We start from the raw sequence: 15,406 nt of genomic DNA, 5'->3' as shown, positions 1-15,406 counted from the left end.
TTTGCGTTTCACGACTGTCAGATAGCGCTATTCGTCATGAAACGCGAAGTATCTTATTCGGAACTTTTATCCTTCGAATAATTTATGTGTTGCATAGCTATTTGGTACTTTATCCATACATTGTGAAAAGGCCTGGGTCTTCGATCTAAGCATTTAGTGAAATAGGTAGTTAATTGCTATATGTTTAACATCTTCACTAAAGAATTTTCACTTAACAATTATTTACAATATAATTGGCGTGACGTAATATGGAATCGAACCGAATTATCGAATAAATAAAATATCCAGCTAATAAGTGGATCTAACCTTTAAGAGAGCTATATATCGGAACTTACTCGGGGATAAAGTGAGTCACATTCCACTTGGGGTTTCCGAACCTCCTCATCCATAGACACTCCATGTGTAGCACAGTTCCCGGGTACACCAACAGCTTCCCATCATTTGTTTGAGCTATGGGTCCGTTAGAATGTCGGAAAAGTATTGTTGGGGGTTTTTCCACTGCAAATTACTTATTTGTTACAACTTCAATAGTAGTCTAATAAGAAGGACGATGATTTGGATCCTAAGCACGGATGCTAAATTTCGTAAGTATATTGAAGCTTAAAGAAACCACTTTTTTACCGGATTGAAGCTATGTATTATTGTAAACTTATACATAATTATTTAATATAATTTTAAATTCTGGAATTATTTTTTTAATAACTTTATTTATATATATATATAGGTAACCAAGTTCATTTATGCACGACAACAGAAAATATGTTTCGAGTGTTACCATTTGTTTTGAAATTGAAAAAATTATATTCGATTTATTTTGTATGTATAATATTAACTTACTAGCATAGTCATTTTCTTGGTTAAGCCCAAAGCAAGTTGGTTTGATTCCATCCCATGACCCGCCGATACAGCGTCTGCTCTGCGATCCTGTTAAGGCATACTTTCCAATGTCACTGCATCTAAAAAGGGAACAATATTTATATATAAAAAACCAAATACAAATACAGACATTTTGATTTGAATTGCTAAATTTTTTAATTCAATAATTCATCATGTTTAATATAAATTCAGAAATGCATTTAGTATAAGAGCAAACTTTTTATTGGTACAAATTGCTAAGTAAAAACTCAAAGGCGCTAAGATTTTTAATCTTCTATCCGCCACCATTCACTGCCAAAACCTAATATACCTTGTTCTTAATATTTTAAATCAAACAATAAACTTTTTTCCAAAATCTTTTGTAAAATATAATCAGAAATGGAAAATGTTAGATGAGGCAAGTCAACGGCTTTTAAGAAATGGTGTGTTCTTTTCTTCAAGGTCTCTCGAAACCTTTCGTAAATCTTAAACGCCATCCTACTTACCTAGATACAATAACAGCACCGGGAGGAAACTCAACAGTTTCCGTTATCTGCAGGTCATTAAAGAATGACACGACGTGAGGTTCTTCATTACGGAACGTGCATGTGTTGTTGCTTATTAGTTCTTCGCTTTGAGCATCTAATTCGTCTGAAACATATCTACATTTAGCTTTATTGGAAAATAAACATTTTAAGGAGTATAATCTTTAGGTTTATTTAATTTTTGAACTTCGGTCCAATGACACACAAACCGACAGATACAACTCGAAATGGACCAGCTTTACCTTTCCAAAGAGAATATCTTAATTTTGCAACAAATCGCCGGCAAAATTTCTTAAAAGTTTAAAGCAAGCGTAGTTCTTACCACAATTAAAACTCTTTCCAACCCAATTTCCATTTTCGCATATAATTTTCCAAGTGGTTTTTTCGCCCATTATAGATGCAATGCAACTAAATGTTATTTTCACACCATGAGGGTACGTGTGTGTGATATCATATGTCTCATTTACGTCAGAGCCATCTCTATATATCAAAGTGCCTTGTACCCTACAAAAGTACGAAATTTTAATAGTATACTACAAGGTGTAACTTTGAGCCAAGAAAGTTTGTAAAGCATGCACTACACACTTGCAAAAAATTGCAAAAAAATGTAAGCTCGGCCAAGACAGAAAGGAAAAAGCGAAAAACTCCCGATACATTTGAACTAAGCCCTGCCACCAGAGGATTTCACGGTCGTAACTAGTAAAATCGAAGAATAGAGAATAATCACCGGATCCGGTGGTGATGATGAAGATGAAAACTCTAACGTAGAACTATGTTTTTCAACTTTTGGGGCAAACATTGCTTCTTCGGAGATACATATTTCTAGACAAAACAACTTTGTGATAAAAACAGAGGTTAGTCATGATTCGGGAATAACAATTCTGTGGAAGAAGAAAATTACAATGCTAAGTTGTTACGCAGTTCATAAGTATGGTTTAATACCTGACGCACACAGTTCTACGTTTAATAGCTTAGGACCTATGCTCCGTCCAATAATTGATGATCTAGAATTTGATGATTAGAAAGATGATAAACGTTATAAAAGCAAAAGTCCGAACCTAGAAGGCTCTCACCAGGGCTTCGCATCCCTGAACGCCTGTGTTCCCTTCAGTCTTTCCAGCCAGCAAATAAGAAACGCAGACTTTGCAAAAATATTATTTTTTGTCTTCCCATAATTTTGGGCTGTGACCAAGCAAAATGCGCCCAAAGTTGAACACAATTTGCTTATGCTTAGCATTAAGTCCGCAAATTAACCGGGTGAAATGCGAGCGAGGATTTCCAAATATTATAATTCTTTAATTTTTTTGGGATCAAACAAACCACGAAAGCTACAATGAAAGCGTCTTACAATAACTCGCCGAAGAATCTTTCATACATGGTTATAGGCTAAAACTTTTTAACATAATTGAAAGATTCTTAGGCCCTGAAAGGTATTTTATCCATGTATTGTAGCAAAGAGATTTTATACCTCTCGGGAGGGGCGCAGGGTATTGCCCCTTCTTGTAAATCAGGTTCCAACTCTGAAATATCTCCTCTCACAATATCAGAGCCGCTTTGGAAATTTGATTTTATCCAGGGTCGTGTCACGTTTACTGGAATTATAAAAAATTTAACACTTGATTTATAATAATCGTTCTTATCCTATATTGCAGGGAATTAGATTACTATTATATCTTCTGTAGGAAACCGCCGTGGTTAAGTTTCAAACAATTAAAGAACTTACGCTGCGGTCTACAAAACTCATGTACAGTTGGCTGTAATCTGCCCAAATGACAGTTGAGTGTTGCTGGTGGTGATCGTCCGGGCTCGCAGGATATGCCAACAGATGATGCGTGGGCAACTGTTAGACCCGCGCGATAACCAGCCTCGTATGTCGCGCCTGTTAGCAGGGGCAGTTCGCACGGAGCTGTAAATATAAGTATGATTTAGTATATATTATCTTATTAACAGTGATTCTGAATAAAGATTTAGTTGTATATCTTGGTTTTATTTATGCTAGAATAATTTTACGTTATCTATATTCTTTATTTACAATTTTAAATTTAGAACTATTAATCAAATTACCTGCCACACATTCAGGCATACTGGTGACTGCCCATTCACCAAGCCAACAACGTAAGTTCGTCGGTCCTTGTACATTATATCTGAAAAAGGATTTTTATAATAGGTTAAAATCAATTGCCTGATAAATTGTTGTATAAGTAATAATTGTTGGTCTCTGAAATGTCGTCTATGGTGATGCTGTTTCAAAATACTTGCCCATATTCACAGGAGAAATGTACTATCTGTCCATTAGGAACTGGATCTGTTTCATTGAGCTCTCTGTCATCATCTCTATTGGTGCCGGCAATAAGACTGCCTAAGTTCCCGTTTGGAGACATAGTGTAGATTCCATATTCAGTGGGAGGCACGTGGCATGGTACTGGAAAGACGGTATTAAATAATTGTTATAGTAATGGTTCCTTATGTCACCACAAGAAATATGTTTCAGTATTCCGATTAAATAGAGATTTATATGACTTGAAATGTAATGTTTAAATGGATGATTAGTATCGACAAAGACAGTCTAGTTAATGTAAAACGAAAGTCAAAACGGATCGTGAAAGACCAATGTTATGACCCTGACCCTCAATACTGATAATTGGATTAGAGATGCTCTTGAGCAATGACAATCAAACGGAGTACGTCATTTTATATTCGTATCAAATTCTAAAAACTTTCTGTTGGAATAGCAGAGTGATTTAGTAAACAAAATTCATTTACAACATGATAACAATAATATGCCCAATGTTACAATAATACATAAAAATATTTTCATTTAGAATATAATTCAAATACAGAGATTTGCAGATCAGGAAATTAATGATAACAACAAAAACATTATACAAATAAAACATAGTAAAGTGCATGAATCAAAATGCAATTTATCAAAGAACATGCCTACTAATTTGAAGATTTAAGTAAAACCACTACTAATGAACAAATATTAGGAGTCTTATACTACAGATTACAATAACGCTTATACATAATATATTGTCTTAGTATTTAATGTATTGTTTCTATATTTCAGCTAGTGTTTAGTGTAATCCATTAGTACTTCTGAAATCAAGGTACACTTAGTTTTTTAGTATATATTATATGTAATTAAAATGAACTTGAAAAATCTGTGTTATGTATTTCCTATATATTTGACAATATAAATGTGTTAATAGAAAAATAGTTATTGATACTCATGAGGAGGAAGATAATTGAATATTAAAGCGAGATTCAAGAAATAATGTCATCGCGTTGAAGTAATTGTAAATGTAGGTACATACTAGACTATATTGGAAATAATCAACACGTTTGTACCTTTTCGATATATTATATTTTACTTACAAACTTCACACACAGGCTTTTCTGGCTTCCATCTCCCTCTAACACATTTAGCTGTTGCATTCGCCTCAAGGTTCAGTCCATAACCCTTTCCACATGCTACTCTTACGATTGTACCTTAAACGAATATCTTAGCTTAGAAATACTTTAGTTATACTTTAAACTGCAGTCTACATAAGTTTACACCTTTATCTTCAAAATAAAAATGTTTCTTGTCTCTACAGATTTTTAAAGCCAACACGCATTTTATAAACTCTAAGCCACAAGGACTTTTAAGCATTTGTATTAAAAACTTAGCTTACCAGAACTAAATGTATTATTAGGGTCTCGTCCATACTTGACTATCTCTATATTAACATACGGTTCACTCTCTATTGGGTCACAGGGACTTTTAGGACGCCCTTTTTTACCATTTTTCTCATTTCCATTCTGATTTCCTTCACTTTCTTTGGTTTCGATTGTGGCATCGTCTTCAGTTGACTTACTCTCAGACCCTGCCTGACGATTTCTTCCACCCTTACCATCTCGTCCACTACAGAAAACGAATTAAAACATTATCAGATAATACAGCCACATTTATGATATTTTATTGTTTGTAGATTTTGATGGATATTTCTTATATTTACACGAAAGTTGGCATATATGTAGATTGGGTATCAAATATTGAAATAGATTACAAAGTTTGTGCCTTGTTAACAAATTATAGTCATTATTATAATAGAACCAATAAATTTTAAGATTAATCTAAGATTAACTTACGTTTTAGGCACTGTCGCTGTAGTCTGATTAAGTCTATCTGTTTTCCTACTTGTTCTCTTATCTCGTTTATCCAAAATATTAACAAACTCCGTAGAATTTGTAGTCTTATGCTGCAATGGTATTATTCCAGCTCCTTTAATATTACTAGGCGAGATCGCTTGAGTCTGTAATGGTATTACTTTCAGAAAATAATCAGATATTTCACTAGAAACCTCTTGCGTAGGTTTCACATAACTTTGTGTATCATGTTCTTCATAATTGACATTTCGTTTCTCCCTAGCCTTAACTTCCGTGCCTGATTCAATTTCAATACTATGATCTGGTGAGTCAGTAACATTCAAAAATCGCTTACGTCGTCTATCCACATATCTTTCGAAGTATTGATGTTTGAGTTTATTTATATTTTCTGAAATTTCATTACTTGTGTCTTCGTGTTCAGGGAAAGAACCCCCTTTAAGAATAGTTAGTTGAGAATCATCGGTTTCCATAGAAGCACCATAGTCTGGTGTTTCATCGTGTACAATTTCATCTTCTTCAGGCTCATAAACAGGTTGGTAGGAGTAAAACTTATGTGCTATTGGTTCGCCGTGAACATTATAAACAGTGTAGATAGCTGTTGGAAGGTTTCCATCATCAGGTCCTTGAGGCTCTAGCATATCTTCGTCAAAGTCTAAATCAAACTTCTTCATCATTTTGAAATTTGCATGTCGTAGTGTCGGTTTCTCAGTGTCATGATTGTATTTTTCGTATAACTGATCTAAGTTTTCCTGTGAGCTGTCGAGACTCTTGCGAAGGTTGTTATAATATTGCCTGAGGTAGGCCGATCGTCTGTGACGTACTTCAGTGTCAGTGATAGATCTGCGTCTTCGACTCCAACGAATACGTGGATGTTTGTACAGTGTACACCTAAAATAAATATTATATAGCTTTAAATATCAACCTATACTACATACCAGCGTTCTAGGTTAAAGGAACATTTAAAGAATGAAAAAAATCAATTCAAACACCCGAAGTGTACTTTGAGGTCTTTTAAAGACATTTTTCATGTAATTAAAATAGTTAGATTACATGTCCAAATTTATATATATGTTACCTTAAATTCGACACACTCTTTACCAACTGAATTAATATTCGTTATAAAGTGAAATAATAAATATAAAATATATATTAGAGGCATAATTTTAGTTTTGTCGTATTTTTTTACTTGGGTAATTCTCTGGGGCTCCAATGTCCGCCCACACAGGTGGCGCCGGGGGCTCCTTCAGACAGCACATAGCCTCGGTCACATTCATACATTATCTGCTTGTTGTTGACCACCTGTTATATATACACAGATGTTGATAACTATATGTTGCATCGTATCTAAATAGCTGTTGATAACTATACGCTGCATCGTGTACAGATATATTGTTTTAAAATTATATATAATTTTATTTGTCGCTGATAAACCATGCTAGAATAATAATAAATCGATCGTTTATGCATTAAATTACGTAATTAGTTATTAATTAAAATTATTTATTATTATGAGTTGTGTTGCCCTGGTGGCTTCAGCCTTCATCTCTGAGGCTGTAGGTTCGATTCCCGGCTGTGCAGCAATGGACTGTCTGTATTTGTGCGCATTTAAAATCCGCTCGAACGGTGAACGAATATAAAGTGAAGAAATCTGCTTGTCTATAACCAAAAAGTCGACGGCGTGCGTCAGGCACATGAGTCTGATCGCCTACTCGCCTACTTGCTTGATGAAACAGATACAAAGTCTGAAGACCAGAACTAAATCGGTTGTAGTGCCACTGATTTATTTTATTTTAATTATTAGTTATATTACTCTATAGTAATTTATTTGAACATAAAAATAATTCAAAGTAAATTTAACAGTCGGTCAATGAGATTTTGCATCGAATCCTTACTATAAGAAAATCTATCGTACTTTATTTATTATTTTACCTTTTTCACATATGGACGATAGTCATACAGTCCCATGTTACCAACCAGAAGTACTTTTCCGTTCTCTATGTAACCCGGAAACGGGCAGAACACTGCAATATATAGAAAACACTTATTTACCGGATTAAAGCTATGTAAACTTAGAGACTAAGGGTTTCTGGAACCCTTCATCTTTTAGTCGATACCAACTGCGGGGAAATTAATTACAGTTCATACAACTTTTTCTACAGCTGTGATACTTTTTTGACATTCAACACCTTTTGTCTTCAGTCACCGTGACCACATACGCTGTAAAGCACGCGAAACGGATAAATTTAAAATTATGTTAAATAATTATAAGGTAGTTTCTCAATACTGTAGAATTAGAAACTAAGTTAGAATACTTATTTCGCTACAATCAAACCACGATAAATACCGTATTTTCCAAAAAACTAATTAAAAATGTTTAAGAAAAGTCCCTTGCCCTCAAAAACCGTCAACGCACCCGTAAGCCCTCAGTTGTTGTAGCTGTCATAAAATGGTACTTACACTCTTCACATTTGGGTGTCTCTCCGCTCCATGTGCCAAACGAACATACAACAATCGGATTTCCCTTCAACTCAAATCCGTCCTTACACCTGAATCGAGCCTTCATGCCGTGTTCGGTTTTTGGTGCTATCACCATACCATTTCTGGGAAATTTCGGCATTCTCTTGCACCTGGAAAGTATATGAAACAGATTAGGTTGAATATTGTTCGTTCCGTAATACTTAATTGGGCAGACATTACAATCTTCTGTGTGTTTCAAGTTATAACTGTTTCGCCCGTGATCGAACTAATAACTGTAAATCGAACCAGAAGAGTTCCCACAGTCTTGTAAAGGCCGAGTTTAAAAAGCCTAATGTTATAAAGTATGGGAACTTAACATGTCTTTCGTCTGTCAAACAAACTATTGTATTTTAACTATTAGAATTGGGTTGTTTTAACTTATATGTTGTATAAGCTTATGAAAAAAATGTTACTCTACATATATCTTGTATGTTCTAAACAATATGTTGTACTAAAATGTTATTACTGTAATATGTTTAACAGTTGGGCTAAACCATAACAAACGATATTCGATAAATCCGAAAATACTTTTTAGTAATTTGGACCATGTGATCTCTTTAAAAAAGTTATAAGTAAACCGACAATCCTTATTTTCTGGGCCCTGTAGTACCACTTCTTCAACGAATATAAATTTTGTACCTGGCTGGTTGGCAACGTGGTATCTGCGTCCAAGTTCCATTGTTGCAGGTAATCGCAGCGTTAGTAGACGGAAACTCGTAGTCTTTCTCGCATTCTACTACGATTATTTCACCTAGAATAATATATACGTTTAGTTTATATTTATTTATTCAAAAAACCCTAGCCTAAGTACAGCTTTGTAATTGCAAGCATCATTAAAAAAATACGGGTTACACTCCGGGAGTGCCGGCAGAAGGGAATACTTGAATAAACGTTGTGCATTTTTCATATTTTGGAATGGTCAGGGAAGAATTTTGCTTAAATTGCTTTAATTATCAGTATAAAAATACTATAATTTTTGTGGTAGAATATAATATTTATTTATTGTGCTATCGTACACAAACATGATATGACTATTTATATTACATTAAATACGCCGCGCCTACGGGTTTAACATTTTTTACCCTTTCCAAAAAAAAGTGTACAACGCCGCTAAAGAAGTTTTCACTTCAAAAAATGTTCGGGCTAATATTAATCGCTTCGAATAATATATATTACAAGTTTATAAAATTCATATGCAATATTTTTTTATAATCTTCAAGGTATCAGTTAAAGCCTCTATTCTAAAACGTATACATTATATATAATACTATGTTGGCCTAGTGCCATTAGGTTGCCAGTCATCGCTGATTCATTCAACACTTCTTCGCACGGTGAAGGAAGACATCATTCTTTCACTAAGAAACTTTGCAGACCATAAGTCACCAGATTTTAGCGATTATTATTTGATTTACGGGTCTCACTTTTGTTTATCAAAATATACTAACAGAACCTGAATATATACGGTACCATTAACTTATAATATATTATAAATTATTGTTCTCTACTAACCATGTTGGACCATAGTAGAGCTACGAACTATCTGTGTATGCTCTTGGGTGTCGTTTTCACTTGTTTTATTTTCCATCAGCACGACGCTACCCTGAGAGACATGCGGCACTACGCAGGGCGCTGAAATCGAATCAAAGATTTTATTTTGCAAATAGCGACAGTAATATATTTGTCAATATGGGATAGTTGAACAAATACTATACGAAAGATGTTCAGAAAGGTATACCACACATGGTCAAAATAAACCTACCCAAGCACATTGGCAATGGATGACTCCAAGTACCATCGCTCTGGCAGATTGCAGAACCATTCCCTTCCATCCTCATACCATCCTGACATCTGAAGATGATGGAAGCCCCCAGACCAGTACCCGATGATATATTCTCCAACCACCCGTTCCACAGCTGACCGGGATGCCCGCAATTTATTTCTGGAACGACAAAAATTTAGGACAAAAATGTTGTGTTTTGTTTTATAAGAGTAATAAAAATAGTAATTGCAAGACAAATTTAATTGTAAAATGATATTTATTAACAATTGTAGGGTAATATTTGTACTAGATGAACTTGACGTATTTTGTAGTATAATGTCCATTGCAAGCTGCTCTTGCAATGTGCATGCTTGTTAAGTTATTACGTATTAAAGCAACTATTGAAGCTCACAGTGCCGGAAGGCTCAAATCGTTGCCTTTCATGTACAGGCGCAAAAATCATCCTTTTGTGTCCTGTATATTTATTTATTTATATTGTACTCCTACAGCTAACACAAAATACATATAATAATAAACAAATACACCGAGAACATAGCCACAAACGGAATACATGATACATTATAATAAAAAGATATAAAAAAGGGAAGAAACTTGTGAACAAATGTGTTGTATATACACTTAAATTCCATAATCTTAATTTCGACTTGTAAATTTCGGTTTATTTTGATATTAATACAGACGGATAGTAATACCTATTCAATTTTCTAAAATGGTTCTTTCCCCACAATAGAAATAGGTATTTTAAGTGGAGCGCAATTCCCAACCAATGTCTAATGTATATGTAATGTATAGTCAGGCAAACTAGTTAAATATAATAATAGACACTATGTTGATGTATATGTATGTACCTTTGCATAGGGGCTGCGTTCCCGACCACTTCTTATCAGCACCGCAACGCCGCGTAGCGTCTCCAACCAATCGGTATCCATACTTGCATTCATAAGATACCACCGAGTTATAAGCGCAAGAGGTGTACACAGCCTTTCCATGTCTCGGCGCCTCAGGGGGAGGACACTGCACCTGTGTGACCACTAATCCAACAGATGGCGTTATACTTAAAAACCATGAGAGATGAGAACCAATGTTTAAAGAAAATAATTTTGAAGTCAGTTACAATAAACTCATGCAACATGCAGAAATAAAAAACGGATAGTTGTTTTTAAAATTTATTCGTCTACTATTCTAATACAATAATTGGCTACCGATCTACTAGGCGAGAGGCAGTTAAAAATCTTTTTTACCATGGCCATATTTCTGATACTAAGTTTAATTCTGATAACATTTCTATGGGTTCAACAACTACTATATGTAATGATTCAAACTGTCCCCTTCTCTCCTTCTGTTCAGCAGCAGGAAAGGAGAAAAAAGAAGGTTTAAAAATTATTAATTAACACAATATATTATATCACACTTTGTATTGGATGACGGAAATATTTTTACGAGAAACATAGATTTTAGAATTTCTTTGTATCGTCTATCAATAATAATGTTGTATAGGTTATATAAAAACGATTACTTTTTTATTATAAGATTGTCAAATATGAAATACGTTAAAAACTCCAAAACGTTTTAATAATTGCCAACCAAATAAAAGCAAGCGAAAGTCTCCAATACAAAGTGGGTACCAGATTGCGTCATGACAATGGTATTGCTGATGATAGCCATGAAAAGAGAAAGCGCCATGCTGCTAGTCACCGAACGAGATTTTAAAACCATGCACATTCCAAAGGTCCAAGTCGGCAACTACATTGTCACGAAGCAATGCCATAGAAAAGAAATTTAGTGATGAGCCAGCCGAATTTTCATCCTAAAATTACCATTGTAATCTAAAAATATTACGTTGATTTTTAAGCATCATTTTTATTTAACTAAAATACGACTATTGAATCCATCAACTGAAAAGGTTTGTATCGACAAAAATAAATTATTCAGACAATAAACTATTCACCGAGCGAAAACGTTGTTGCATTCACCCAGAATACCTAGTTTTAAAGCGTTAACAGTAGTCTCGCAATAAGGTTAATAAAAAGTTAACTGGTATAAATAAAAACATCTCGGCTTTAGCTGGCCTCATCACCAAATGCAAATTATCTAAAGAACGTAGTAAGTATTGGAAACACTTACGAACACACGTAGGAAGCTCCTTCGGGGCCCATGCCCCATCGGCTTGGCAATAACGCTCTGCCTTTCCAACAAGCTCAAAGCCCTGACCACACTGTACCACAGCGCGACACCCGAAGGTGTGACAGTCAGCTGTTACCCACCCATGGGGAACTTCACCAGGCTCACCGCAAGAACGGGCTGGGTGATGTAAAGAAACTCTGATAGAGGCTGATTCAACTGTACTTAGTCTTTACGTAATTAAATTTATAGCTAAGAATGTAAAATTAAATGTTACTTGATTTGGCTGAATAAACGTTTTCTATTTACGGCACAAACCCAATAACCTATGTCAATCCATTTTTGACCATCTAGATAGATAGGTTAATCCAAATATTCTAAAAAAAAGTGACAATAACCAATCGACGGATTGTAATAGCCATTTGTCCATACATACGCTTGTATATATTGGATAGCTTTATCCATGGTGGGTAGGATCGATGTATGTGGATAGATCTTTGTATAAAAATGATAGTTCAAATGTGCCAATATCCTATTTTAAGATTTTAACTTACAGCAGTTTTTAAAATTATTGAAAAGCTATTTGATGTATAAAAAAATAGACATGTATATTTTAATATTGTTTGTACGGTTTTATTTACATTATTGGTTTATATTGATTATCAAATAAAGAGCAAAATAGATTGCATTCTATCCGTCATCAAAAATGGATTGTGTTCGTAGGGTTTAGTTATTGGGATGCAGATGGGATTGGGATGGAGATCGATCGACTGTCACCGTCTGATGTCAGATGGTTTTCAATCTGAGATTGTCGATTCATTATTGTGTTGGCTTCAACGTACGACTCTCGTGCCTGAGGTCGTAAGTTCAATCCTCGGCTGTGCAACAATAGGCTTTCTATGAGTGCATTTAACACTCGCTCGAACGGTGAAGGAAAACATCGTGAGAAAACCTGTTGCCTTAGACAAAAAAGTCGACGGCGTGTGTCAGGCACAAGAGGATCAACTTGAATATTAGATTAACAGCCACTTATTTACGTAGCGCCACTGATTTATTTTATTTGTTTATGTATATATAAAATATTTTAAAAGTAAAAGATTTTAATCATGTACGTATGATTTTTTTATTGATAAAATAGGAATATAATAAGGGTTCACAAACTTACGTTCACAAGTAATATCCGGCCCATACCATGATGCCTGGCTGTCGATAGCCAGGCATTTGGCTCTAGGGAAGCCATTGGTGACGTATCCGGTATGACAATTGTACTGAACAGTCGCGTCCAGGTCAAAGGTGGCCTGCTCAGGCAGTGCTGAGTGACGGGCATGAGGAATGGTCGGTGGTTGGAGGCAATAGACTGGAATTTTATTTAATCAATGGTCATTTAGATAAGACCCTTAGACGATACTTAAATGTAACAAAAATAATGTATTTAATGTAATAAATTATATAACCAACTCCCAATCGCACTAAAATATAAGTAATAAAGATATTATTTGAATCATACTTGTATTGTCAACAATTAAGTTGTTGGTGATTGAATATATTAATTTACATACAAGAGATATGAAGAGTTTGTTTCGTAATAATAATTTTTAAATATACAAACAACTGCAAATCGTACTAAAATGGTGCGCTTCCTTCGCTCAACGAATAACAATGATAAAGAGTGAGGATATTATTTGCAACCCCTTATTTATTTATTTTATTTATGAATACTTCGTCACGTTACAATATAAAAAATTGATAATAATTAAATGGAAATGAGGGCAACTGGCGGCCCTATCGCTTTCGAGCGATTTCTTCCAGGCAACCACTGTAAGTAAAAAAAAATGTTTTACATTTCATAAGGTAGGTTGCAAGTGATAGATAGATATAGATAGATGTGCAAATTACATATTACCTGTATAATGACAAGAAAAAAAGTACTTAACCGGAACAGAAAAAAATAAACTAAACTGATACAGGATACATAAAACACAAACAAAACAAAAAATGAAAAGTACACATTAATCATGATAATTTAATTCAAGATCAGTCTCACGTCAGTTAGTAGTTAGTACGCCAGTTAGGGATATGACGTGGACAGGTAATGTTTTTACAGCAGACATTTAAACTAAGATAGAGAAGGAGCTAAGCGAGTAGCGACGGGAAGTAAACCTTTACTTAAGAAGCTGTCAAGTTTTCCTAGCAAAAGCAACACAATTTAATACTCTGACTCGTAGCTAACCTCACGGTCGTCTGTCGAGTACTGATATAGAACCCGCTATAATTATATTTTGAAATCTTTATAGAGTAATCAAGTCAAATTTAACGTTGAATCAGAAGCTTGCGTATTTTGAGTTATTAATTATCCTCGGTAAAGTTACTTCTATACAGCTTACAAGTCAAACCGATAAGATGAAATTAAGTTTGGAACTTAATGATGATTTTAACTGTCTTACACTTTAATAAATCAGACGTTCGATGTATTATTTTTGTCTCATTTAATTATTATTAAAAACAGAAAACATGAATGAAAAGAGTGCAAATTTAACAACAGGAAAGATAAATGAAACTAGCTACCGTTTATAAGCAATGTGTTGTTTCGACAATGGGCGCCAGACGCACAAACATAATGCTTACAATTAATAAGTTTATAATGATAAATATTAAAAAAAAACATAACTCAAGAAAAGCATAGCTAATAAACGTAAGAAAGTGATAACGGAATACTCTTCCTGTAATCGGATGAGCGATACGTAAAAATATCAAGATTGTTCAAATCAAATCAAATTATCTTTATTCATATAGGTAAACAAGTACACTTATGAACGTCAATAATTAAATTAATTGTAAATTTACATTTACTACCAGTTCGCAAGTCAAGCCAAAAATACTTACTATTCTCCTTACAAGCGGGAGGCTGTCCCGCCCATTTGCCGTCGGCTTGACAGTTCCTACTCTGCAGACCAACTACGTGGTAGCCGTGGGGGCACGAATATACCGCCCTGAAAATTATTACACATTTAAAACTCTAGAAAAATAATAGACATAATTACATAAAACTTCTTTAACAACTATAAACGAAATTAACATAGTTCGACTAGCAATCGACGTTAGAGGCCAGTACAGTACAGTGTTCACAGACTGCAGAAATTGCCTTTTATGGCCGACATAAATAGAATAAATACTCTATGGATAATTAACTAACTTATCTCCAAAGAGTCGTCCTGTCAGCGACACTTTCCCTATTTCCGGTTGCTCTAACTCCGGACACTCACGGTCTGAAACAAATTTAAAGAAATAAAATTGGTACTGTATCGAAATATAATTCTTAGCGCTGTGCCGAATTAAAATCACGCCCGACACAAATATTAAAAACTTTTTTTTATGTTGGCAAAGTTGAAACGTAATTTATAGAAATAATGTACAATAATAAACGTATATGAATAAA

General features: G+C 34.4%; 1 protein-coding gene across 1 annotated transcript in view; it reads right to left on the bottom strand.

The window, feature by feature from the left end:
* The window catches only part of LOC110996400, a 64,821-nt gene that overhangs the window by 7,854 nt on the left and 41,561 nt on the right, over positions 1–15,406 (bottom strand). Inside the window, exons 4-25 of the mRNA XM_022264053.2 lie at positions 15,164–15,236; positions 14,854–14,960; positions 13,136–13,327; positions 11,974–12,150; positions 10,698–10,880; positions 9,829–10,008; positions 9,579–9,698; positions 8,709–8,820; positions 8,010–8,179; positions 7,482–7,573; positions 6,739–6,851; positions 5,535–6,440; positions 5,078–5,307; positions 4,779–4,892; positions 3,660–3,822; positions 3,465–3,544; positions 3,124–3,306; positions 2,869–2,992; positions 1,723–1,904; positions 1,362–1,506; positions 838–956; positions 336–498 (exon numbers count right to left, since the gene is read on the bottom strand). Coding sequence (XP_022119745.2) covers positions 336–498; positions 838–956; positions 1,362–1,506; positions 1,723–1,904; positions 2,869–2,992; positions 3,124–3,306; positions 3,465–3,544; positions 3,660–3,822; positions 4,779–4,892; positions 5,078–5,307; positions 5,535–6,440; positions 6,739–6,851; positions 7,482–7,573; positions 8,010–8,179; positions 8,709–8,820; positions 9,579–9,698; positions 9,829–10,008; positions 10,698–10,880; positions 11,974–12,150; positions 13,136–13,327; positions 14,854–14,960; positions 15,164–15,236 — 3,928 coding nt within the window. The remainder of the gene's footprint in view (positions 1–335; positions 499–837; positions 957–1,361; positions 1,507–1,722; positions 1,905–2,868; positions 2,993–3,123; positions 3,307–3,464; positions 3,545–3,659; positions 3,823–4,778; positions 4,893–5,077; positions 5,308–5,534; positions 6,441–6,738; positions 6,852–7,481; positions 7,574–8,009; positions 8,180–8,708; positions 8,821–9,578; positions 9,699–9,828; positions 10,009–10,697; positions 10,881–11,973; positions 12,151–13,135; positions 13,328–14,853; positions 14,961–15,163; positions 15,237–15,406) is intronic.

This window comes from Pieris rapae, chromosome 5, assembly GCF_905147795.1.
Source record: "Pieris rapae chromosome 5, ilPieRapa1.1, whole genome shotgun sequence".
In the NCBI taxonomy this organism is placed as follows: domain Eukaryota; kingdom Metazoa; phylum Arthropoda; class Insecta; order Lepidoptera; family Pieridae; genus Pieris; species Pieris rapae.
This window is presented reverse-complemented; position numbering and strand designations above follow the sequence as displayed.